This window comes from Martes martes, assembly GCF_963455335.1.
Source record: "Martes martes genome assembly, chromosome: 12".
Taxonomy (NCBI): domain Eukaryota; kingdom Metazoa; phylum Chordata; class Mammalia; order Carnivora; family Mustelidae; genus Martes; species Martes martes.
In genome coordinates this window covers 46,445,076-46,472,887 of record NC_137900.1, presented here as the reverse complement: position 1 = coordinate 46,472,887, position 27,812 = coordinate 46,445,076, and the positions used below count along the sequence as shown (strand labels likewise).

Sequence of the window (27,812 nt, the reverse complement as noted above, 5' to 3'; positions counted from 1 at the left end):
TCTTTGCTTTTAAGGTGTCACATGACTAGATTAGACCCACCTGGATAATTCAGGCTACTCTTCCTGTCTTAAGGTCTGCAACCTTAATTACTTTGGTAAATTCCTTTTGATATGCAATGCGACATATATTCTCAAGTTATAGGGATTAGGGCATGGGCATATTTGGGGGACCCTTCTGTCTACCACCACCTTAACTACAGCTGTCAGCATAGGTTGGGTGATTTTTTTTTTTTTTTTAAGATTCTATTTATTTGAGAGATCGAGAGCGAGTGAGCATGAGCGCTGGGGGTAGAGGGCAGCAAAGGGAGAGAAGGAATCTCTGAGCAAGGACCCTGACTCGAGGCTTGATCCCAGGACCCTGAGATCATGACCTGAGCCAAAGGATAATGCTTAACTGACTGAGCCACCCAGGTGCCCCCTGTTAGGTGATTTTGAAAATGCAGACTATCTCCAAAATCTATTCGGCTTAATTCAGTAAAGATTCATCTCACACTCATAGAATCTCTGACTCTGCACAGCAGCTGTTATCTGTGGGGTAACTCAGTGACTCATATTGGGAGAGGATGTATTAACTGATAGAACAGTGCTTCTCAAACTTTAATGCACGGACGTGTCATCTGAGGGATCTCCTTACAATAATGATTTTGATTTGCAGACCTGGATGGAACCCAGGACTCTTCCAGTTCTCATGTGAGCCCAGTTGATGCTAATGCTGCTGGTTCCCAAACCACCTGTGAGAAGCGAGGTTTTGGAACACAGGGTCTCCTTGGTCACTACTACAAGGGAGAAGAGTGTGGTCATTATGAAACTGACCCTGATTGTTTCTCCCTGAAAATAATATACATCATTTCAACTCATATTTCAGTGGCCAAAGCTGCTCATTTATATGGTCTTGTCTAACTTGGTTAGAAAAGTTCCATACTCTCATATGCTAACTAGGAATGGAGAACTAGGAATATTAGTAACGAAACATACATGCATACACAGACACACTCTCACACTCCTGCGGGCTCATCATTGTTTTTTTGTAAGCCTGTATGGTTTCTTAGAGTCTACCTTTTTCTTTCTGAAACTTATCCTGTAATAATTATTTTAGTGAAAATCTGTGGGTAGTGAAATCTCTTGTCTTTATCAGAACACGTTTTGGGTTTTGCCTATAGTATTGATTGATAGTTGAGGGTACCAAATTCTACACTGACACTTCTTTTCCACTAGCACTTTTCCATTAGCACTCATTATCTTCTGGACTCTAGGTGATGGAGAAGTGTCTGCCTTTAGTCTAATTTTCATTCCTTTATGGGTTATCTGTTGTTCCTCTGGTAGCTTTTAGTATTTTCCCCTTTTCTTTCATGTTGGACTATTCTTCTGATGTTGAAGACTACGACATATGTAGTTCTGTATTTTATTTTTTCTCTTCAGCCACAATTCTAGTCTGAAGACTCTGGTCCTCAGAATTTCCCTCCTGGAATATTTGAAATGTCATGTCTCCCATTCTCTTCTTTGAAAGTTCCTCTTACATGTACATAGAGAGTGAACATTTTATTTGTTCTCTATCTCTTAAAGGCTCTGTCATATCAGGTACCTGGAAGTTTGAGCTGTATTTTGGGTAAATTTATAATTGTTATCTTCAAATTCACTAGTTCTCTCTTTGTGTCCAGTTGGGAATTCATCTCATTTAATGAGATTTTTGTTTCAGTTACAATATTCTTTTATTGTACAATTTCTAATAGTTTATTTTCTTTGTTCATCAATATATTACTTCATCTTTGCCTGGTTTCCCCTCTCGTTTACTGTTTATTTTCAAGTCTTTTTTCCCCCCAATGTGTTTCTTTTAAACACATGCAGTCAATCCTCATTATTCATGGTGGTTATTTTTTATTAAGTCACCATAAACACTGAATTAGAAAACACTATCATTGCTCACAGTCCCAATGAGTCTCTGCTCATACTTCGGCCAACCAACCAATATATAATCCTGTTTTATGTGTGTTTCTGTTTAAAGACACCTTATTTAATATCTATTGATACATTAACATTGAACTCACAGCCAAGAACATTATAATTCATGCCTGAACAAAGCTTATGTAACACATTTTCTCCATAAGGCACATCACCGCCTTCTTGTGCTTAGAAATACCAGACAGCACTTCAGCACTACGCTTGGGGGGCACTTTAAAAATCACCATTAAAAAACAGAAAAGTGTAAAAATTTGCATCACGTAGATTGTGAAAAAGACACTTGTTTATAGTAGAAGAGCTGAAACAAGAAAGCACCACCTCAGCTGGGAATGTGCTGGCTGGACAACTGAAATTTTTTGCCACTCTGCACATGTCTGTAAATGGCCAGGGACAAATTTCTAGAGAAATGGTGAATTCATGATTATTGGAATCCACAAATAATAAGGATCGACTGTATCAACTTTAAAGTCTTAATAAAACTGTTTCATTTGTCAAATTTTATCTGGGGTGAATATTAATTTTGTTTGTTTTCTTGATATAGTTATTTATTGGAAATTTTTTGAAATTTTGAAATTTTGGAAATTTGAAATATTTGTAGACTTAGTTTCAATGGAAAGGGTTTGCTTCTCCTGATTTTCCTCTTTGTCCCCAACTGTCCTAAAAGTTTTGTGATCATCTGCAAGTGGTTCATACAGCTCCCAGTTCAGAATCAGATTACTAGGCTGGAATTTTGAGTTTTATTTATTTTACTTTATTTTTTAAAAAGCATTTTTTATTTATTCATTTAAGAGAGAGAGAGAGAGAGCACAAACAAGGGGAGAGGAAGAGGGAGAAGCAGACTCCCCACTGAGTTGGGAGCTCTATGTGGGGCTTGATCCCAGGACCTGGAGATCATGACCTGAGCCCAAGACAGACGCTTAACAATGTGAGCCACTGCAGCACCCCTGGAAGTTGGGGTTTTAATACATAACGAGGAAATTGCAAATCCAATCATGAGCCCAAGTGTCCTTTGGTAGTTTTAGTCCATGATGTCTAACAGCCTCTGGAGACCCACTGTTTCCGATAAAGCTCACTCCAGGCAAAACATCATCATTTAAAACAAAACTAAACCAAACTTCAGCTACTGTCTACACAAAGAGCACATCCAGGCTTCTGGCATGAAGTTCTCTACCTGGCTTAGGGGCTCCTTCTCCTGTACAAGTAAATTTAGCCCTGGTTATCCCTTGGAAGGGGCTAATCATTGCTTACTTCTAGTGATGGAGCCCAAAAGCCCGTGACCATCAGCACTGCTTGCCATCTTGTTCGTACGCTCCATTTTTGGTCTATGGACCTTTTACTCTTGCTTTTGAACTTGGCGGTGTCATAGGTTTTATCGTTGACACTACCACCTTTTTGGAAACAGAGGGAATACCAGATTGATCTGAAATTCTTTTAGTGCTTTCCTTACACTTTTCTTTCACATCTTTTTCTGCATGGAATTGTAAATATGCGTATTTTTGGCTTTCTTGTCTTCCTGGCTTCAGTTTCAAAACATTTAAGAGTAGACAGTCTTGAACAAATCTTTTTGTTGTCATTTGCTCCTAGCATAATGCCATGCACAGAGTCAATAAAGTTGCATTAAAGTCATAGGAAAGTACACATCAGCTCACGAGAAACACTCTTGCCGTTAGCCTTGCACACAAATATATATAAGGTGGACAAAGTTCTTCCCTAGAAATAATCAGAAACTAGAAGACCTTTTAGGAGGACTATTATAAAGCAGGGGTTTCATACTCTTGTTTTGCTGCAGAGCTATTTCCACAACCCTCCACTCCCCTGTCCCAAAGAATCTTATGTAAGAGCAGAGGCGATCGGAAGGCAGTAGGGGTGATGTTCATAGAAACCTGGCTGCTTAACCTTCGCCACCCAGCAAGGAGGTCAAGGTGGCCCCACAGAAAGTTGTCTGAAAATTGTTTTCCCAACTCCAGTTCTAGAAGGATCGAGAGGTTTGTCCAAGTTGCATTTCAGGATCTATAAGCATTCCAAGTAAAAAATTCCCAGCAGTATTTTGAAGGAGGAAAAAGAAAAAAAGTTATAAATTCCACTTCGTGAAATGCAGTGATACATCATTTAAAATCTTCTGTTTGTGGAGAGCAGGAGTTTTTGTAATGAATATATTGCTTGGGAAAAGGAGAGCGGTACATTATAGGACAAATGAGCTCTGAAGAACATTTGCTGGGCAAAGATTTGAAGGCAGAGGCACCTAAATGATGCTTCACTTCCCCGTCCTCCTGTGATGACCATATTTCACTTGGGACTCCAAACAGAATTTGAAGCCTAAGTTAAATGCACCCTGAGAGCCATGTGTAGCTTTGCTCATCATGAGATTATAACGATAAAAATACAGCCAAACCTCCAAGATAGCCTCTGTAAGTTCCACAGTTTCCTCTGAAAAGCAGGAGGATGCTTAAAATGCAGAGAAAAGCATACGAAGAAAAGATTCCTAGAAGCACAATACAGTAGGAAAGTGGGCTAATTGAATAATGGCCTTCACTCGGAAGCTCAGCACAAAGGTCTGGGAGTGATCTCTCCGAGGAAAAAGTGTAGGAATTGATGGTGCCTGAGTTTCAACACATCTTGGTGTTAATTGGAAGAGTTGATGTTGCTTAACATTTCGAGTCTCATGGAAAGCAAGCTGAGCACAGACAAGTATTTGCACGTTAGCAACCTATGCATCGCAGCTTGTTTCGTTTCATTCCACAAGGCACTCTGCCAAGGGAAGAGCTGCAGTAGTAATTTCTTTCAAAGTCACTGTCAAATCCCCACTTTGAGCTTCTCTCTGGGTCACCAGAGGCCAGCATGCATTTTGTGTAATTCAGAAACTGGGACTTGTGAGAGTAGGTTTTGAGAAGTATTGACTCAGTAAATTTATAGCCTCTTGACAGGAGAAGCTCAAAGGAGAGGGAATTGGGGATGTTTTCAGCAAGGATACCTAAATTTGCCTCTTTGGTTGCATCTGAGCTGCACATTTAAAATTCTCAGCAGTTCCTATACTTCGAGTCTTCAAGAATTGTAATTGCTACAGTAAACTTAATTGAATATCTCTTCTTCTAAAAAAAAAAAAGCGTATGTTGTAAAGATGCTTGAGTCTTAACCCTTTGGTGTGGTAGTTTTGTCATTTGCTAAATGAGTCAGTCTATATTATTACTACACCCTTTTTCATTGTGCTGAGATGAGCATGGATTTTGGCCTTATAGAAACCTAGCAGCACCAGTAGAACCACTAGATAAAGTATTTTATCTCTTTAAAGGTCCAGATAGGTTAATCTGTAAAATCAAAGTAATAACTCTCAAGGTGATATGAGAATTAAATGAATTAGTCACTAGCACTCGGCCTGGCCCTGAGCAGATAACCAAAACAAAGGAGTTCCTTTCTAATCCTACTCTTCTATAGATCTATGACTTTGCCAGGATCCCTTTGAGGCATACGATCAGTGTTCTAGTCATTTTCAACAGAGATTCCTGAGCAGAGAGGAGAAAAATGCTTGCCTGTGGTCCTGGAGCTAGCTGGGAGAGGCACTCACACCAGTGTTTCTAGTCTGATAAATCCCAACACCCTAGGAAATGGTAGACTATCCTTCAAACCCCCGCATCAGGTGAATCGATGAAAGGGTTTTTCTTCCCTTCAAAAATCAATCAAGCCAGTACTGGGCCATTAACAACAAGACACACACTTGCAAAAAGTCTAGCTGACTTTTTTCCTCAGAGAGTTTCAATATAGCAAATGATCATGACTACTGAAGGAAACAAATTCTGGGCTGGTGGACCAAGTAGGAATTCCTGTCCATACTAACAGCCTTAAGAAAGCGGTTGCCTGACAGTTAGCTATCCAGTCACAGGAAAAGAACGTAGCTGTTACGTGAGGCACTCTGAGTTCTTATCATTTAGCATGACATGTGTGAACTAGAACATGTGACTTCAGGGAGGCTAGCTTGTGTCACTCAAAGGCTATTTACAAGTGTTGTCAACGTTCCCTCTGACAGTCTCCGTGGGATGTTGCTGGCTTAGAACGAACTAACTGTGACCAGCTGAGGGGGTTAACTCCCCTACAGCCTTTAAATACACCAGAAGGATGCCGATAGCAGAAATTAGTCATAACAATGTTATTTCCTTTTGTATTTCCCCCAACGATTTGGAGATCTTCATGTTATCTTGAGTTAGGGATGAGGGCAAAATCTTCCCCAGCTGAGGACCTTAGCTCTTTGGGAAGACCATTTCTTACCTATCTTCGCCAACAGAAGGTGGCAGAAGGATCAAGAATTCATTGCGGGTCTCCCATGCGGTTACACCACCACACGGATTTTTGTACAGGAGTACCGGGAAGTGAACACGCCTCTTGTTGCCACTTCATGATTGAGAAAACTGGGGCTGTGAGTCGTCCAAGGAACTTGCCCAACCACAGAGTGAGCAATGATGAGCTGCCCGGCCCGTGTTCTCCCCATGGAGTCATGTTCATGTCACCCCCCTTCCAGAGAGTAAAAAGTTGAGGCAGAGGCTAAGAAACACATTAAGAGAACACATTAAGGAGAAAGGACAAGTGGAGAGAGACTTCGGAGGGGTCCGATAAAGACATGTCAGGAAAAGCATTAAAAAGAAAAGAAATGTGTGCAGCAGTCAAAAGAAGGCCTAGGGGAGAAGAAAAGCAGAAGGGCCCAACCCGCTGGGGAGGGAAAAATCCCCCCAAAACTTGGCTGGTTGCCTGGCAGCAAGCACTGCAGAGAGATCTATATCCACCAGATCCACCAAATGAAGGAGTCTGTGAATCATTAAAAAAATGTTTATTTCTGTATGCCACAAATGATAAAACAGTTCGTCATAAAGTATGAGGGCTTTTTATTATTTTTTTTTCCTGGAGTAATTGCTGCAGATATCTTCAACCATTTAATTCTAAAGGCTCAGCACTGAACTATTGAAAGAGAAATAATGTGTTTTGAACCCAGATCAACCTCTAGTTATCCACATGGCATGCTGTATCCTTGTGCTTTAGAGATGAATTCATTAGCCGGCTGCTCAAACTTGCTTAGCGCTCATGCTGACAGAGGTTGGACAGGAACTCTGTCCGCAGGGAAACAATACAAGTCCCTTATCACTACATGCCCCCTTTTTACTATTTATATTATTAATATTATTTTTATTTAATATTAATATTTTATTATTATTAATATTACATTTTATTATTTTTATTATTTTCCTTTGTTACTAATTTCAGCATAAATAGAATTATGATCCACGTCAGAAAAATCAAGATGTCCCTGAAAATGTGTTCCCTAAAGAACACCCTTTTGTCTCAGCAATAGTGATTCTCAATGTTGAAAGGAAAAAACACACACACACAAACCATAAAGCCCTACGAGTAGTTAAGTCGCCATTCTACATTCATTCTAGCTTTGTGGGAAGTTAGACTCGTTGGGGGTGGATATTGATTGGTCTGCTGGGATATGTTTCTGAGAATATATAGCAATTCCAACCAAGCATTTGTCTGGCCAAAGACCAGCCAAGTGATAAAGCTGCTAGAGACATAACTGTTCAGCCTATGGAGTGGGCACTGTGTAGACAGTCTGTTTTCTAGGGTGCCTGCGTGGCTCAGTCAGTCAGTTAAGTGTCAGACTCTTGGTTTCAGCTCAGGTTGAGATCTCAGGGTCCTGAGATGGAGCCCTGGGTGGGGCTCCCTGCTCAGCAGAGAGTCTCTCTCACCTTCTGCCCCTCCCCCTATGCATGCGTGGGTGTGCCCTCTCTCTCTCTCAAATAAATAAATAAATCTTTAAAAAAGTCTCTTTTCCTATACTTCATCCACAGAAAGGGGCATTAAAAGCCCGCACTTCTGCTAGAGATGAGGACTAATATTCTTGTTCCAGGATACCTGGAACCTGTTTATTTGGTAAAATGATCACACAGTGAGGCCGACCTTCAGGAATTTAGAGTGATCTAATTTTCACTTTTATAAATAGGGTATTCTTCTGGAAAGAGTACTTTGCCGCAGAAAGGGGGAACTGAACAAAGAGACTGAGGGAGGGTAGAGCCAACATTACTGAGCATGCTCACTGCGTTTTAGATGTTTCCGCACGTAACCCTCAGAAAAACTGTGAATTTTTTTCCCCAAAGTTTAAAAAATAAATATATATATTCCATGACTTTCAGACTACTTTGCCCTGACCTCATTTTCTTTTCTATATTTTTAAACTTATACCTGTAAGAGAAGAATACATGTGTTCATTGTAAAAGACCTGAAGTACTACAAAGGTATACAGAATAAAAAAAGGAAAGTCCTCTTAAGTTACTCAAAACCTCTCTCTGCATAATGTCATCACTGTGATCAGTTTGATATGGTCCTTCAAGACCTTATGGTATGCCACATACCCACAGATACCTCAGTTTGGGGATTTTAAAAAACTGACTGAGATCATATTAAAGATACTACTCCACAACCTGCTTCCTTCACACTTACTATGTCTTGGAAAAACTTTACAGGCTTGTTCAGACAGACCCAACTTACTGCTTTTTAGTGACTGTAGAGTTTCCATGATATGGACGTACCACAGTTTATTTAACCAGCCCCCTTCTATTTGTTTCCAATTTTTCAATTACCACAGACACTGTATTAACAAACATTCTTTGGATACATGTAAGAAGGGGATTTTTACAGGTAAGAAAACAGAGATGAACGAATTTTGTTTCAAAAGCACATAACTACTAAGTGGCAGCCCACTGAGAGATTACTATTTTTGTAGTCCTTTGTGTTCATGGGTTGAAAAATGAAGTGTGTCCTTTAAGTCGCTCTCACTTCCTAGCCACACATCTCCATGGCCTCTCAGAGATGGCCATTACAAGGCTGAATGCACATGGGTAAGGATAGAAGAGGCTGACCCCAATTTTGTCAGATGAACTTACAACTGAAGTCCTAATAAAGTTACTTGGGAGAGACATGTGCTGTCAGAGTTTAAATTGAGAGTGCTCCCTTTCTCAGGGAAGATTACTGTAGAAGGAATATTCCTATTCTTTAGCTAGTCGGATCATTAAGGAGGGAATCATGAATGGATCCTGCAGGAAGCACGGTTCTTAGGTCCAGTGCTCCCTAGTCTAGTCAGCCTTGTGGAGGACCACTCTGGATGCCCAGGGCTCTTTCTGGAAGCCCCCTGGAGTAGAGGGAGGGTTTTGAACATTTATTAGGAAGAAACCAACATTCTTTCCCTCAGAATTTCTTTCTCAGGTAAGAAATGTATTACTTGAGGTTAGGAGAACCTTCCACTGCCTTTCATGTATTTCAGTCTGAGACTGATTGGCTCTGGGGACTAGGAGAAGAGAGAAGCGAAATACACAGGCAGGGGTGATTAGAGCAATCCCCTTCCTGTCAGCCTCCTTGTCCTCTTGCAAACAATGCCCATCGCCCTTAGTCAGAAGATACAAATGCCCCTTACAGAATGACACTTGGGGGTACGTTCAGACTCCTCAGCACAGATAAGCACCTCTTTCCCTGCACCATACCTGGTACCATACCTCATAAATTGACCTACCAGAGCCTCGAGAAGCTGGGTTAGTTCATGCCTCCCCCTTCACGTGTACTAATGGGGCCACAAGGTCAGGTCAGAGAGAATTTTCTGACTACCCCCCACATAGCAGCTTCCCCCGTGTCGGTCTTTATGTCATCCCTGCTTGATTTCCTTCAGAATTGTTCACTTTGAAATTGTCACACTTCTCTTTATTTGTTTATAACCTGCTCTCACTAGAGAGTAAGTTTCATGAGAGCAGGGGCTTACCTTTCTCTGTAGCTAAGATACCCCAGTGCCTAGAAAAAGTGGGACACAGTGGGTCACAACAGAAATTGCTCAACAAACCCCATTTCCATTTTTTATAACACTCTTTCCCATTGTAGCCTGGAAACATTCCTATCATTTTGGAAATGCTCTGCTCAAATGTTTTGTTATTTAGGATTTCATCATTCATTCACCAGATGTGTTGAGTGCTCACCATGTGATAGAGGTTGCTAAGCTTCATCTGTTCATAGCCCCTGTCAAATCTCAGCAATTCGATTAAGTCATTAGGTCCAAACAACTCAATAGGTATTTGCATCTTAGTGACTTAGTATCTATTTGGCGGGGGGGGGGGGGGGATATATATATATTTTTTTTTTTTGAAAGAAAAATTAGCTTTTATTTCATTCATAAATAACCACGTTTACTTACTCTTGGTAAGTTTGCATTTGTTGAGTACTGCAAAACTTCTCAATGTATGAAATCGGATTGGACAATGCCACCCTCATCTCCAGTCCCATGTTGATTTTCTCACAGTACTTGCTTTTTTTTTTTTTTTAAAGATTTTATTTATTTATTTATTTATTTATTTAAAGATTTTATTTATTTATTTATTTATTTTGACACAGAGAGATAGGGAGAGAGAGCACAGGCAGGGGGAGCAGCAGGCAGAAGGAGAGGGAGAAACAGACTCCCCATGGAGCAGGGAGCCCAATGCGGGGCTCAATCCCAGAACCCTGGATTCATGACTTGAGCTGAAGGCAGGGGCTTAATGGACTGAGCCACCCAGGTGTCCCTCACAGTCCCTGCTTTTAATCAAATCTTCAGGAGAACTGGCTGTGGGGCAAAGATGTTACAGAAAGGAACATAGCACGATCTAGTAGTTTGCATAGTGCCCAACACATGTCAAGAATTGCTGTGGTTCCTTTGAAATATTTAAAATATCCCAGGGCAGCCCTGTCAGGTGGCTGTGTCCCCTGACCCACTGTTTCAGAAGCCATTGTTAGTTACTTCGTGCTAGACGCTGGGTATACATTAGTGAGAAAACCAGACATGGATCTTTCCTGACCTCTTAGCCCAGAAATCCCTGCCTACTCAGCTCTGGAAGAGTTCTAGAAGAGATACAGAAATGTGGTTTCCCAATTTTAGTCTTAGAGTTTTTTTTTTTTTTTTAAGAATAGTAAAATGTGGTAGTGGAGCAATAAGACCTTGATAAAGAACTTGAGTCCCATCAGCTACGTTGCTCATTGTGGCCACTGTTTCCTAAATGCCAACTCTTGTGAAGATTAAGGATGGTGATAAAGAAACAGTTCATAAGTAACACGATATTAATCTAAACACTTTGAGAGTCAATTTAATATGCCTACTTAAGATTAAGGGGCCCAGATTTGAGGTCTAATTTGAATAAGCATGAAGATGTGACCTAAGGAAACCTTTTTGAGGGGTGCCAGGGAAGATCTGAGACCTAAATGACTTGAGTGGTTTGCTAGTTGACACCTATTGTTTTTCCCAGTAGTAACCTTAGTCTTTCCTTCTAGGGAGACGTGGCCCTGCCATTTTCCTACAAGGGAACAGGGACTGTGAAATGGGAAAGGTTGGATGCTCTGTGTCTTTAGAAATTAAAATAGTCTACTTGGAACAGCTTGAAATAGTAGAAGGTAGCATGGGGGTGCCCGGGTGGCTCCGTCGGTTAAGCATCTGCCTTTGGTTCAGGTCATGATTTTAAGATCCTGGGATAGAGTCCCACATAGAACTACCTGCTCAGCAGGGAGCCTGTTTCTCCCTCTCCCTCTGCCCCTCCTCCTTATGCTCTCTCTCTCTCAAATAAATAAATAAAATCTTAAAAAAAAAAAAAGAAGAAGGTAGCATGACTACGAGAACTAGGCAAACATCATGGGAACTTTCTTTATTGACACTGTCTGTAGAGTGATTAACAAGGAAACCATCAAAGTACGTGAACTGGTTTTTCAGGCAACACAGAAAAATTAGAAAAGCGAGGAGATACTTTCTCCTCCTCAGCCTCGGAGAATAAGGACCTAAAGAAATGTCCTATGCAGCACCTACAAAGAATAAGAAAAGAGGGTGAATCTGTGGAGAAGAGGGTCAGAAGAGCCTCGGGAAGCTGTCAGGGATTAAGGACTGACCCTGGAGGCTTAGCTAACAAGAGACCCTTGAGTTTTTCCAAAACAAGTATTTATTTTTAAAAGCGGAATACTTTACGGAATTGCCCTGAACTTCTTAGTTTGAGAAACTGGAATGTGATTATGAAAAGATTCTTTCTTAAGGGATTTTTCGTTTGTTTTTTTGGCAGTGTTGCTTCTGTCATGGCCAAAAGCCAGAAAAAAAAAATAATAAGCTTCAAATGATTTAAAAACTTCAGATTCTCATAATAAGACTCAGGGTCAGTTTGATTCTACAAGCTATAAAGAGTTGGCGCAGGTAACGCAATGGGTTTTAAATAAAATTAGGTCAGAGTCTCAGCCTCCATCTGTCCACGAGAATGCTCATAATGATAGGAAGGAAATTGTAGGCTGCTTCTGAAGAGCTTTAAGGAAAGGGTAGGCAGACATCTGCTCATGATGCTTTAGGCATTCATCTGCATAGGAGAGTTTGGACCCTTTCCATTATTTTAAAAGCTCTAAAGAACCCGAATGGACATTATGGAGATTCTTAAATAACATCATGGTAGTTAAAAAAAAAGAACACTGGTATATAAGATATCACTACATTAAAAAGGATAATAAAAAAACAAAGTATATTTCTATTAATCATTCTTTTATACCATTTCTAAACAAACTCTGTCAATACCTTTTTTTTTTCAAAATTCAAGAACTACAGATGTAATTCTTTTAACCAACTGGCAGTTGCACCTATGCAGTACCTAGTATCCTCAGTGGAAATAAAGAAATGAACAAGGCAAAATTTTCCACTGAAAAATAACTCTCACTCCCAATGATCATGCCTTCTAGTTGTGTGCACTCTCTCCCTGGTTGGGGGTTAAAAATATATATATATATACTTTTCATTCATCATGGTCTCTCTCTCAGCCTATCTCATCTGTACTCTGGCCACAGGTCACCTCTAAGGCCAGTTTTCTCTATTCCTGCCCCAGTGCCTCGCTGTAACACTGGACTAAGCCCTAACACCCTTCTCCCCTTGTTCTCTGTCAGATCAAGCTTTTTGGCCTCAGCTGAACCCCCTCTTTGCCACCCAACCATTCCCTGTTTGCTTTGATGGTTTCCACTTGATTCCCCCAGGGGCTGTTGTGGGTCTTTCTGCTTACGTCTTCAAGTTCAACTCACCTCCTTCACTTTCGGCAAGTGACGGAGAAAACTCTACAGGGAAGATTGAGACTGTGTATCCCGAGCAGCCTCAACGTTTCTCCAAAATCTCTCTAGTTCCTCTTGCTTCCTCTCTCAGTTTGCTTCTATTTTCTCAGAGTGAAGCCTATGGTCTTTTCATTTACCAAGATTCCTCTTCTTGTCACCTCCTGTCTCCTTTGGGACCTGGGGCAGGAAGTATCCCTTCACCTCCTCAGATGATCAGTCTCTCCTTTAGGTCAACTTCTCTCTCAAGGTTTACTCATTACAAACAGACCAATTACCCAGCTACCTTTATGGGACTCCACAGATGATGAGATACCTCTGTGAATACTAAGAATAGCTTATACCCATCGACTCCATTTTCCCATTGATATTCTTTTTTAGCTGCTGTGATCTTGATTTTTGTTCCTAGTACACCAAAGAAACCATTGCCCCAACAGGCTTTTTTTTTTGTGTTCAACCTATCGGCAACATTGATCCTACTGAACACCTTCAGGCATTCTTATTTCTTCTGCTACCTCTCTCATGGTTCTCTTTGTGGTTTACCTGGCAGTCTTTTTCTTTCTATCTCAATACAGAGCTTCTCTCCTCTTATGATTTTATGTGCTCTACCTAAGGAACTGTTTCCCAATCTTCAAATTTTATACATCTTATTTGTGTTTCTATGGTTCGTGCCTTGATCCCTTTCCCAAGATCCAATCCCCATCGCACAGCTGCAAGTCCAGCCTGCATGTCACACTCGATAGGGTCCTTAAACCAAACTTGTCATCTCCCTCTCCCAAATCTCCTCCCAATGTTCCTAGTTTTGATCATGGTATCCGCCATTCTTTCAGAAACCTGACTATTCATTTAAATTCAGCAGATTTCTATTGTGTGCTTAATATGTGTGAGTCAACAGTTCCAGGCATGGGGGGATAAAGGGGACAATATAATACATGAGGCTCCTATCCTCATAGAGTTTGCATTCTAGAATAGGAAAACAGAAAACAGACAAGTAATCAAAGAATATAAATTTTGGTAAAGACTAGTGCTATGAAGAAAGCCAAAGTGCTGCAAAGGAAGCCAGGTTGCTGTGAGACACGGGTTTGGGTAGTGCGACAAGCATATCCGATGAGGTGACCAAGGACACCTCTCTGAGGTGACATTTGAGATGACTGGAATAAGGAAAAGGCCAGTCATGTAGGTAGTGAGGAAACAGCTACTCTAACAGACATGGGTCAATGCAAGAGCTCAAAATTTGTACACGCCTCTCTGTTTCCTTTATTCTTACCTCAACTCATCTTTCTAATTTAAATTGCTTGTTAGGTCTTGCAAAGTGACCTTGATTTTTATCTCTTTCATCTATTTCCTTCTAGTTTAAGACCTGATTGCATCCGGCTCCCCATCCATTTCCTGTTCCAGAACATTCCTCATATCATTAGAGAATTAATCTTCCCGAAGTGAAAGAAACTACAATACCATCCTCTTGCTCCAAAGCCTCTAGTGATCCCCCATCATTCACTGAACTAACATAAGCCTGGAAGACTTGCATTCAAATCCCTTAAAGGTGTAACCTCAAAATTTTTTTCAATTATTTTCTTCCACACTGCTAAGCACAATCCTATCCAAATTTGTATGCAGAGCACACCTTCAACATTCTGTGTCCCCTTTACTTGGACTGACTGTCACCCCCTCACACTCATTGTGGATCCGTCACAGCCCTCCTGGTCCTCTAAGCCCCATCTAAAACCTTTTTTCCTTGAATACCCTTTAGACATCTCTCCATTTTTAACCCACAAAGAATTTTATCCCTTTCTTAGAGCATTTGTCATACTTTGTGCTAGAATGTGGTTATGTGCACATCTATCTTCTCTATCTGCATCTCTTACTTTATCACAGATGTTTCCAGACAGTGACCACATGTTATTTTTCCTTGTACTAGTGTAGTGCCTCACACAGAGTTGGCATGGAACAGTATTTGTTGAATGAATAAATGAACTTGTCAAATCTGAGTTTGATCAACTAATACTTATTTCACAAGACCCCAGTAGTTTCCTTTTTATCATTTCTCTTATTGGTTCTCAAGAGACTTAGATGTGAAAAGTCAGAAAGCAGAGAAGAAGTACAGAACAGAGTCCCTATTTTGAAATAGTCTAGTTAGTTTCAGTTGAAAGTTTATATTGAGGAACATTAAAGATGCCTATTTTTTTCAGGTTGCATCATCACTAAAGGGTGAAATAAATAACTCTTACAGAAACACTAACTGATTTCTTGTTCAGGCTACACGAAACTGCTTAACGTTATTTAGTTCTTAGAAAAATACATTATCTGTAGTTTAAAAAAAGTTTGTTTTTCAAGTATTTTGTTTGCGTTACTGAATTTTAAAATAGATTTTGTTCCAAAGCTTTAAACAAAAATAGATTATCACAGTCACAGAAACTCAATACTTACCACATTACTGCATGTTCTATATCGGATATTTCTTCCCTCACAGCTCCTAGGGGACAAAAAGAAAAAACAGATTCATTATTACCTGTGAAAGGCTCAAAATTCAATCTATTTGCTTATAAAAACAAGTTTCAGGGTGCCTGGGTGGCTCAATTGTTAAGCGTCTGCCTTTGGTTCAGGTCATGATCCCAGGATCCTGGAATCGAGTCCCGCATCGGGCTTCCTGCTTCTCCCTCTCCCTCTCCCCCTGCTTGAGTTCCCTCTCTCGCTGTGTCTCTCTGTCAAATAAATGAATAAAAAATCTTTAAAAAAAGAGAATAAAAATAAAAAGTTTCTCTTAATACAAGTAAGAGTCTTTTCTCCTGAGTAACAATGTTCTTAGAAAAGTTCCTATCAGATATTAAATAGCAGATCTCAAGAAGTTGTGTGTGGAAATGGATTTCTCCATGAGGGCAGAAACTAAGCATTCATTTTGCTTTCAGAAATTTTCAAAATAAGTACTTACAGTTAGTGCTTATCTAACCAAATAAATATTAATGCAAGGTTTACCGAAAATGAATCTTGCCTTCCTAATTATTTCTGGCATAAGACTGAAGAGATGTTTCACTGAACAAATGTAGGTCTGGAATATGGTAAAAATGGGACTTGATATTCAACATGTCTTAAAATTACACATATAAGGACATGAAAACTCATAGTTCTTAAAGAATTATTTTTACTTCTAAAATACACAGTCATTGTAGAGGTTTTGGGAAAGAAAGTTTACAAAAACAGAATCTCCCAGAATTGCCTCATCTAAGGATAATCCCTATTATTTTGATTTTATTGATTTCTTCTCAGTGTGGAGGAAATCACATCACCTATGCCATTTTGTAGTTTGGTTTTTCCACTTAAAAAGTTTTGGAAGCATTTTCCCACACTGTTAAATAACTTTAAAGACACAGCTTTGAGAGCTATATAATATTTCGTTAAATGAGATAACATAATTTGTGTAAGCATTCTTCTTTAAGTAACTTCCAATTAGGGGTTTGATAAATGATAGTGTGATAAACTATGTCCATGTGTATGTTTTATCTAAGTTTCTGACTATGGCTGTAGGATAGATAAATTTCTAGAGAGGGAATTACTGAAATAAAGGGAATGAGCTTTTATAAGGCTTTTGATAAATATTGCCAAATTGCATTCCATAAAAGTTGTATCATTCCGTACTCCTATCATCACTACATGGGAGGTTCATTTTGCTCAATTTCTGTGACCCAAACCAATTTTTTATTAAATATTCAAAGGTGACACTTAAAAACAAGGATAGCAGTACTCTGTTCTTTGTAAAATAAATCATACTTTTTTACAAAACAAGTAAAAATATATTATAAAATCCTGAGAAAATGATTATACAATAACCGATAGTTATGAAATCCCAGGTATATTTCTAAGTTTGTTGTATGTATTAATTTATTTAATCCTTTCAAGAACCCTGGGAAATAGGGCATTATTATTATACCCATTTTACGGATGAGAAAACTGAAGCTCAGGAACGTTAAGTAACTTGCCCAAATCTCACAAGTATTAAGTAGTAGAGCTGAGATTTGAAGGCGGGCCATCCAGCTTCAGAGCTTACACTCATAATCAAAAGGATTCACCACTACCTAATTTACTTGTTTATCCAGCAAACGTCCACTGAGCTTCTATGTGCTGGGCAATGCATTTACTTCTGAGAATACAAAGAAGAATGAATATGATTTTGTCCTTGGCCTTAAGAAAACCACTCATGTCGTTATAATTCAGCGTAGGAAAATCTAAATAGTATGTACTAGGTCTTGGGGATGTTATCAAAACCAGAATAGCATCTGAAAATATAATTACACAATGGCTATCTTCAAGAAATAGAAAGGTCCCAGGCCTAAGGACCTGACTGTGACCAGTCTGATATTATTAACATGCATTAACAATAGAATGTGGGGGTTGCCTGGGTGGGTCAGTGGGTTAAAGCCTCTGCCTTCAGCTCAGGTCATGATCCCGGAGTCCTGGGATCGAGCCCTGCATTGGGCTCTCTGCTCAGCGGGGAGCCTGCTTCCCTTCCTGTCTCTCTGCCTGCCTCTCTGCCTACTTGTGATCTCTGTCTGTCAAATAAATAAATAAAATCTTTAAAAAAAAACAACAATAGAATGTGGGAAAGGCAAGGAAGGGCTGGCCAGGCATTACAATCATAGAAAAGAAGAGAATGACAGAGATATATGGTTGTCAGTGCCCCCCCCCTCCGCCACCTAACAATGCCCCAGGCAAAAGGTCAATGAACTTCATATTCTCTAGGTCCCATTGGCAAGGCTGTTGCTATCACGATATAGATGCCTCATGCTAATTTTGGTAATGCCAACGAATGTTCTGTTCATCCCAGGAATACCCCTCATTACGATGCCATGTTGGACCAAACATCTTGCCAAGAATGATCTGGTTTCTCAGGACTGCTGAGAGGCAGACTGTGCTTGTCATGCTGACACAGGTATTTTGGTCCATGTAGTAGTCCTATTTTTCATTGTAAGTTAATAAATACACTAGCATTCTAGTTTGAAACATTAATCTCATGGACCAAGTCATTGTGAGCCCACCTCCAAGAAAAGGATCTGTTCTTGGTATGATTGCTGAAATATACCTGATTTCTGAATCTAAAAAGATGATAACTAGGCTTCAGTTGATAGTAAATTTTCAAGGTGATGAATTCTAGAACCCAGAGGCCCCAGGTGGCATGCCATTTAGACACTGGTCTTGGCTGAATGTGGTAAGTTTTTCAGTTTTGCAATTCGGAGTATATAGGTGACATGGTGTAACAGTTCAGAGCACCCACTTTGAAACCAGAATCCTCTTTCTGGAATCTTGACCTCTTCTGCAGTTTCAGTATCTCAGTTTTACCATCTGTAAAATGGGATAATATTTCTTATCTCCTGAGGTTATCATGAAGATTAACTGAGTTAGTATTTGTGAAGCACTTCCTATGGTACCTAGCACACAGTAAGAATTATGTAGACATTTGATAAATTAATGGCATAATAGCTATAAAAATATAATAAATATGGAAAGAAGGTTAAGAAATGTAGAGAAGAAACCACAGGCAAAGGCATAGACATATAAAAAGGTCTGGTTTGGTTTTGCTAGAGTTGGGGGTTTATATGGGGAACTGCAGATGAGAGAAATACCTTCTAATTTTGAACTTGGCAACAAAGGGGAACCACCAAATGTTTTAAAACTGAGGAGACACAATGACTTCTTACTTTAAAAAAGTGAAATCTGGTGTTAATCATTAAGACCTTAAGGCTCTATGCTCTTCACCTAATTTTATTTTCTTTTCCTAGCCTTATCCCCCAAAAGGAATAATGAAAACAATTTTAAATTAGAAATTTGAAGATGTAGGTCATAGACTTTGCTCTTCTCCTTGCATAAGCCTGTTGCCCTCTCAAGGTCTTACCCCTCTCATAGGTCTAATGTATGTTGGGATGGTGGGGCACCAAGTTGTGATCACAAGCTGAGATAATTTATAAAAGCTCTGTTCAAATGCCAAGGAGATATTATCAAGATATCATTTACTAAAAATCAAATCAAAACAAGCAGAAAAATACCCATTTCATTAACTTCAATGAGGCTTTCCCCATATATTTCCAACCACAAACACACGTTTTTAAAAGCATCCTTGAAAAATAGGAGATGGGGCACCTGGGTGGCTCAGTTGTTAAGTGTCTTACTTCGGCTCAGGTCACGATCCCAGTGTCCTGGGATCGAGTCCTGCATTGAGCCCTGTATTGGGCTCCCTGTTCAGCGGGAAGCCTACTTCTCCCTCTCCCACTCCTACTGCTTATATTCCCTCGCTTGCTGTCTCTCTGTCAAATAAATAAATAAAATCTTTAAAGTAAAAAACAAATGAAAAATGGGAGATGAAGGCACCTAATATAAAAGACTGATTTAAATCCTTCTTATTTCACAAAAACAAAAACAAACACAAAACAAGGAGAAATACTTGCTGCAATTTTCAAAGAACGTCTGATCATTGTCTAACACCTCATATTGATTTACAAATAATTTTTCCCCTGAATTAAGCCTCACCTTTACTATAGAGTATTACTTTATTTTTAAATTTATTTCATTTAACTGACTGAAATATGATTTAAAGTGGTAATCCTGGATTTTGAAAAGGTCCTCATTACTGAAAGACATTATAAAACTGTGGGTAACAATAGTAATTCTAGCCTCCATGATATATTGAGTGCTTTCTTTAGGTATCCGGCCCAGGGTTACATATTCTGTGTACATTATCAGTAAGCTTCTGACAACTCTCTTTATTATTCCCATTTAATAGATGAGAAAATTGAGAAGAGAGAGAAGAAGAAGAGAGAGAACCAGGGACTGGAACCCAGATTTATCTAACTCTGGAGCATGTAAAACAACAAAAAAAGAACAAGATGTGCTTAAGAGGTGTAAAATATTGGGGCACCTGGGTGGCTCAGTCGGTTGGGTGTCTGCCTTCTGGTCAGGTCATAATAGGGATTGAGTCCCGTCCCTGGTTCCTTGCTCAGTGGAGAGCCTGCCACTCCCCCTGCCTGCCACTCCCCCTGCCCACCCCTCCCCCTGCTTGTGCTCACTCTCTCTCTCTGACAAATAAATAAAATCTTTAAAAAAAATTGTGTAAAATATTAACACTAGGTAAAATCCAGGAAACCAAGCAGAGAGTTGGCCTGGGGCTTAACTGCACCTTATTGTTACCGTTATCAATTTATCAGCAGCTCTTCAGTTCTGGTAAATTCACTTTTAGTAAGTAAGAGACACCTATACACACACTGTGCATCGCGAACCTCTCCAAGAGAACCTCTATGAAATGTAACATGAAAAGAACTTCAGGGCAGAGAAGCTCATACGTTTTAAAAGTTTAGATTTATTAAACCTGAATATACATTTTATTTAAGTTAATGAAGTGACTATTCCACCACAAGGATTTAATTCATGCCAAGTGTGAATTTCTTCATCCAAGGCATTTATCTGGGCACAAAAGCCTCATTTGAGGGTCAAGCAGTAAAAAATATTTTCTTCCTTTCTTTAACAGTTCATTAACTAAAACAGCCAAGTGGTTTCCTTCACATCTAAGCAAAATAAAATTCACCTCTGGGAATGAAAACAAACAGAAATTTCAATCCAAAATGGTTTCCAAAGCACGTTATAGTCCACTGATAACAGAGATTTTAAGTAAATGCATCCTTTTGACATAAACTATAGAAAAGTTTCAGGACTGTGTTTAGTGAGCTGAGGACTGTACCAGTTAAGGACTCAGAACTGGTTCAAGTATGAAAGAACAAAATGCAAATATTCAAATATATTCCAAACCGGATTTGTAATGGGAAGTTCCTTATTTATTTACGTACTTACTTACTTATTTAAGCACTTTAGTACTAGCCAGTCATTAATTTTGACTTAATTCCTCCTCTCAAAAATGGAAATCATCTCAATCACAAGCTATTATTTCTGAATTATTCAGACTTTAATTCACTTATAATGAGATTAGTGTAAGCTTGAGGCACACTTTATTGGTCTCTCATTAACACACAACAAACCATCCAAACTCTTCCAATTCTTAAAATCCTGATATCTTAGTTTCAGTTACTATAATTTGACAACCGCAGAAGAGATGAATTACCATGGAAAAGTAAAAGCTCTCTTTCCAGGCTTTAGCAATTTGTTGGTCCCATACTTCCCCATCCTCCCACTTATATAATTTAAGTCATTAAAAGAGGGAGGCATATTCAACTTATCTCTCACTAAAAACAAAAACAAAAAAATGAGTAAAACACTTCCATTTTTACCTCAAAATTGTTCTCATTTTCTCCCTAAGCAAACAGATTCTTCTGGGGACATAACCAGACTCATCCTCGGTGACAGTAAAGAGTTTCAGGAAAACGTAGTAACTGTGTGTTTCGGACTCCAGGATTTTAAAATACTGCTCATGAAGTTTGCCTTTGTTTTCCTAAAACCAAAGTGGGCTGCTCAGTCAAACAGGTTACAGTATATCTTGGAATACCTGCTGGCTCTCAAATACGGACTCAGGGGCAAAGAACTTTAAAATATGACTGTTCATCTGCTCATGTTCTCTTTTTAGTTATCTGGAAGGAAACCATGAACTCTTCACAACAGAACAGATATAAAACCATATCAGCAGTTCAAGCTGATGGAAGGACTCTGGGTCCTTTAGATTGTGGATCCTAAAATGAGCATAGATTAGACAAGATAAGCAGACTTACAGCTGGAACCAGGATTTTGTGTAGTACTGGAGCATAGTTTTCCTCTCTTACTTCAATTAGCATGGCAGTATCCACTGGAACTATCTTGCAAGAGGATGTCCCCAAGGAGCCAGTTAAAGCACTTCTACATTTCTGGGATTTTTTTTTTTTTTTTTTTGACAAAGACCTCAAGAGGAATAACAAATTCTGAGAACACTTAAGAGGACCAAGTACAAATGCACCATTGGGACGCTTTTCATTTTCCACAGACACATTACTGTAAGAGGTTCTTTCAGGAAACAACACTTGATACCAATCAACTTAGTCATTAAGAAGGAAGTTGCATGAACCTCTGACACTGTGTATAAACCTATCCTCAGATGCTCACTGTCCTCATCCATAGGTCAAACCCGGTGATAAAAACCTAGGGTTTAGAAGAACTAGAGTCTGGACATCACAGATGGTTGGCGATGATCACGCCTTGCATGGGGGAGAAGAAGGAGTCAGAGGACGTTTAAGTAGTGGGTGTCCTAAGCCCCATGTTCTCTTCTTTCCTTTAGCTCTGTTTCACTCTTTTGTTTAAGAAAAGTAAGCCTTCAGTGTTTTGCATTTTATTCTATGTTTAAGTCATTATTATTTAATTCCAATTTAGAATGTCTTTCATGAGAATCAAAGTGAGCCTGGTTCATGAGGAAACTTTCTTGGTGTGGTGCTTGGTCCCAGCAAGAGAAGCAAGTTCAGCACCACCCCTTCTTCAAAAAGTATCTACCTAGAAACAGAATAGAATGGTAGTTATCAGGGACTGTGTGTGTGGGTGTGGAGGAATTGGGGAGATGTAGTTTAAGGGCACAAACTGGCAACTAGTAGACAAGTAAGTGGTGGAAATTTAATGCACAGCCTGTTGATTATAGATAAAAACACTGTATCATAAACTTTAAAGTTTCTAGGAGAAATTGTTCCCACCACAGAAAAGAAATGATAACTATGTGACATGTGAGAGGTATTAACAAAAGTGGCAATCATATTGCAATATACAGATGCATCAAATCAACATGTCCTATGCCTTAAAATTTTTATGCTATATCTAATAAGGGGTTAATATCCAAAATATAGAAAGAATGTATATAACTTGACAGAAAGAAAGGAGGGAAGGAAGGAAGGAAGGAAGAAGGAAGGAAGGAAGGAAGGAAGGAAGAAGGAAGGAAGGAAGGAAGGAAGGAAGGAAAGAGGAAGGAAGGAAGGAAGAAAGAAGGAAAAAAAAAAACCCAATCTAACTAAAACATGGGCAGAGAACCTGAAGAAACATTTTTCCAAAGAAATCCAGATGGCCAACAGATACACGAAAAGATGCTCAACATCACTCATCATCAGAAAAATGCAAATCAAAACCACAATGAAATATCCCCTCACAACTGTCAGAATGACTAAAAAAAGACAATAAATAATAAGTATTGGTGAGGATGTGGAGAAAAAAGAACGCTTGTGCTCTGTTGGTGGGAATGTAAACTGGTGCAGCCACTGTAGAAAATAGTAGGACGTTTCCTCAAAAAATTAAAAATAGAAATACTGTATGATTCAATAATTCCACTACTGAGTATTTACTCAAAGAAAATGGAAACACTAATTTGAAAAGATACAGGCATCCCTATGTTTATTGCAGCATTTTTTAGAATAGTGAAGATAGGGAAGCATCCTAACTATCCACTGACTGGTGAATGGATGAAGAAGATGTGATATATAGATGCAATGGAATATTATGCAGTCATAACAAAGGAGGCAGTCTTGTCATTTGGAACAACATGGATAGACCTAGAAGATCCTATGTTAAGAAAAATACATCAGCCTGAGAAGAGAGCAAAGACTGTATGATTTCAATCATATGTGGAATCTAAAAAACAAAACAAATGAATAAACAAATAAATAATAGAATCAGACCTATAAATATAGAGAATGTGCTGATGATTGCAAAAGTAAGGGGCCTAGAGGATGAGAAAAATGGGGGAAAAAACCACCAAATCAACACATTGTATACCTTGAACCTCTACAATGTTATATGTCAATTACACCTCAATAAAAACATATCTGCAGATAACCATATCTATATTATATAGTCATTTTATACTATACCTCTGAATAATTGGAGATGTTCTAGTATGCATCCCCAGTGAGTGCTTTATTAACATTAATAGATTTGAATTTTTTTTTTTTTTTTTGAGAGAGAAAGAGAAAGAGCAAGAGCGGGGGTTGGGGGTGGGGGGAAATAGAGGAGAGGGAGAGAGAGAATCTCAAGCCCTGACTCAGGGTTCCAACTCATGACCCTGAGATCAATACCTGAGCCAAAATCAAGAGCCAGATGCTTAACTTACTGAGCCACTGGGCGCTGCTAGATCTGAATATTTTTAACACACATTTAATGAGTGCATGTTTACTCTAGACAGACTTTAAATCTCTCTCTCCCCACCTCCAACAGCCATGAGCTCCCAGACCTATCTCAAGTAATAAGAAACTTGCTTACAAGATTCTCCATAATAAGTAATGTTTCGGGCACCTGAGTGGCTCAGTGGGTCAAGTGTCTGCCTTTGGCTAAGATTGTAATCTGAGTCCTGGGATTGAGCCCCACATCAGGCTCCCTACTCAGCAGGGAGTCTGCTCCTCGCTCTCCTTCTTCTCCCCACCCCCAGGCTTGTGCACTCTCTCTCAAATAAATAATTATATTCTTAAAAAACAAACAAGTAATGCTTGATCAGTGATACTTGCCAAAGAAAAACAGATCTTAAACATTAATAGGTCTCTTTGACCTTCTTTGTGGCAAACTTCAGTGTTTTTCCTCCTTGAGGTTAAATCTCCTTCCTTCGACAAAGTCACCTAAATTCTAGAAATAATGCATCTGCAACACATACAACTCGCAATGGAAAAGTACCCTTGAAACAAGGGAAAGACAGGTCTTGTGTGCTGTGGGACTTTCAAATGTATGCATAAAAAATATCTCTTCTTTTAGGCATTTAGCTGAAAGGTCCTCACGTTCACACGGGATGCCCTGTTCATTGTTGGACTGCCCCTTCTGCATGTGATGTCTCACGTGGCTCGAACAGATTAGGGCTGAGGGAGAGATTTATTTTTTTTTCTGAGTAGATAGATACACAAGCCAAACTATTATGACAGCTTGATAAATGTAGCTTTTGAAAATGCTTTCTGTCGTAATAATACAACAAACAACAAGGAGGCAGGATGCCAGGCATCATCCATCAGTAGGTGAGCTGGCTGGGAACAGACACAGCCCTAGTGTCGCACTAGCTCTTCTCAATCTGCCAGACGCTCTAACGTGGCCTCAGATGCCAAAAGAACAGTTGGCCTAAAAGCTGCATTTTCAAAGCAATCTTAAACAGAACGGGGGGTAGCAGAGGCCCAAATTTTAAAAATGGTGCCATAAATGGAGACCTCGACTTTAAAGTGTTCCTTTGGCATAGATAACATATTTTTGTAACCTTAGTTTTAATAATTCACCACTTCTGCTCTATACTAATCTCTCATTATAAAAAACATTCTGAATACTCTACCAGCTTGGAGACCTCAGTTCATGCATACAGAGGGGGTTAAAACTTCATGTAGAGAACTAATTCAATATGAATGGAGATGATGTAGGTTTGGAGAAAACATTCTGAGAAGACATTCCCTCTGCTTGTTTGATCTTTTCTCTACCATAGGAAACTAAGGAAATCTTCTCTTACCTTTACAGATTCTCTAGCAGCAGCTAAGAGGCTGCAGAGCTGTTCAATTAAAATTTAGTCTCACGTGAGGATATTGTAGGCTGGATTTTGGAGTTTGTCCCCTGAGTTTCAAATTGGTTTATTTGCTACTATGAGTGTTTGGTGTGTTCTTAATTACAACTACAAAAATCCCTGCCAAGTTTTTTTTTTTTTTTCCAAACAAGTATGATTTTACATATCTCTGCCTGTTCTTCAAAGACAGACGTGTTACAACAAGGCATTGTGTTCTCACAAATATGGGTTGAGGTTCTGAAAATGAGGAGTATGCCTGTGCAATCAAAAAAGCCAAAAGCAAGAACAATGACGATGTAAACCACGATGATCAACTTCTAATGATGCCAGAAACCGCTCCAAGCATACTGCTCAGAAAATCTAATGAGAAAACGTACAGTAAGCAGTCTGATGGGGAAAATGAGCCCTCATGCAGGGTTTCTGGCAAACAAGCTTTTGTATAAGGCTCTCAGATTCATAGTCTCTTAACACATTTATTGAACCTCCAATCTGAACCAGTACTATGCAAGGCACTGGGAAGAGAGAAAAATGAGGACCTTTCTGACTCTTTTCTAAGTCGTAATTTCACTGGAAAAAAATCCACACCAGCCCACGTAAAACACACAAGTGTCTACTTCATAGTCAACAACTAGCGAGTATGGTCTGGATACTACATGAAAAAAGGGTTGGACAAAGGGACATGCCGGTGAGAGAGAAGTACTTAAGAAGATAGTATTTTAAGTGTGATGTCCCATATGGGCCCCATGTGTCCCACGAGTGTGATGGAAGAAGGGGTAACTCAAGAAACAGCCCTACAGCAGGTTCCTGGGCCTAATATTCTATTCAGCAAATGTGTCCAACACGGAAGTGGGCAGGTACCTGCTGTGTGCCAGGCAGAAGATCTAAAGACAAGCACGATAAAACCTGTGCCCATACGCTGATCATGTAGCAGGGGACGATGCCATACACATAACTCTAACGCATGCCAGGACATGGAAAGGAAACTCAAAGTGGTGGGAAAGTATAGCAAAGTGAGACTGAGGGACACAGCAGAGGATGCAACTTTAAATAACAGTCAGAATTTTGCCAGCTGGGCATGGGCACGGAGGGATGTTGTAGGTTAGAGGCTCACTAGAGAAGAGGCCCAGAGGTGACAAACAATGTGGTCAGGTTTTTAAAGGACCAGGACAGTCCTCTAGCGGTCCAGGGATGTTTTCACTTTAAAAAAACAAAGCATATTTTTTGTTTCTTTTATTTGCTTTTCTCCCCCTGCCATCAGTTTTGATCTCTAAGCCCCAGTACTTAGCGAAGGGCCTAGTTATCACTACAGAAGCATTTTCTGAGGAAAGAAAAGAAGGAAGGAGGGAGAGAGGGAGGAAGGTCAGGAAGGAAGCAAGGGAAAGTGGATCAAAGAAAGAGAGAAGCTGTAAAACAGAAGGAAATGCTATCAGGAGACCACGGAGAACTTGTGGTCTAATATTTGCTCTAAGTTTTGACCCTGGAAACCTGATTGGAATCTTTCTATAATAAAATGAAGATGAAAAGTGTAAAATGAAACAAAATAATTACCAGAGGAAGGAAGCTACGGCTTTTTTTTTTTTTTTTTTACAGACTCTGTTTATTTTCACCTATTTACTCAAAGTTATATTTCTCACCACGATGCATTTGTTCCCTCTGAAAGATGGTGGGGTGTGGGGTAGGGGGATTGCTGCCTTTGGCTCGAGATCCACTAGCAGGAAGGACACGTACTTTTTTATACATACACACATGCCATAAGGTTTGCAAATGATCTTACATTTGCTCAGTAGCCAAAAGAGGCAAAGAATGAGAATAAAAACAAATGTGTTTTAGCAACATCAAATCCAACTTTTCCGTCTTCCCCATGAGGAAAATGTATATTATGAAACTCTAGGACTCTCACAACCTCACCCGACACAACCCTGGAGCTGGGAATTTATGAATTATTTTGGCTACAGACAAAAGTTCTTCAATCCGCCCATATCACCCAGATGTCTGTTGCAAGATGGGGGCCTGGAGAATAACAACATTTTTCTTTAAAACCATTCATATTAAGAGCAGCCTTTGTTCCTCTTCCTATCTGGCAGCAAAATGGGTTTTGACTGCATATGTGGAGGAGAAAAGCTCTCTGTCTCAGGGTCACACATTCAATTTTAGAGTTGAAGGACACCTTAGACATTTGTTGGATATAAATATTTATTGAACACCTATTCTGTTCCAGGCACTGCCCACTTGACATCATAGACGAGCAAACGAAATCCCAGAAAAATCGAAAACCCTATCCAGT

The 27,812-nt window shown here is 39.5% G+C and overlaps 1 protein-coding gene across 2 annotated transcripts in view; it reads right to left on the bottom strand.

Annotated features, from left to right (window-relative positions):
* Positions 1-27,812, bottom strand: part of ADAMTSL1 (ADAMTS like 1) — a gene marked incomplete at its 3' end in the record, with an annotated part of 404,822 nt that overhangs the window by 327,745 nt on the left and 49,265 nt on the right. For both annotated transcript variants that reach the window (XM_080819725.1, XM_080819726.1), the window contains exon 3: positions 15,499-15,544. In XM_080819725.1, coding sequence (XP_080675851.1) covers positions 15,499-15,544 — 46 coding nt within the window. The remainder of the gene's footprint in view (positions 1-15,498; positions 15,545-27,812) is intronic.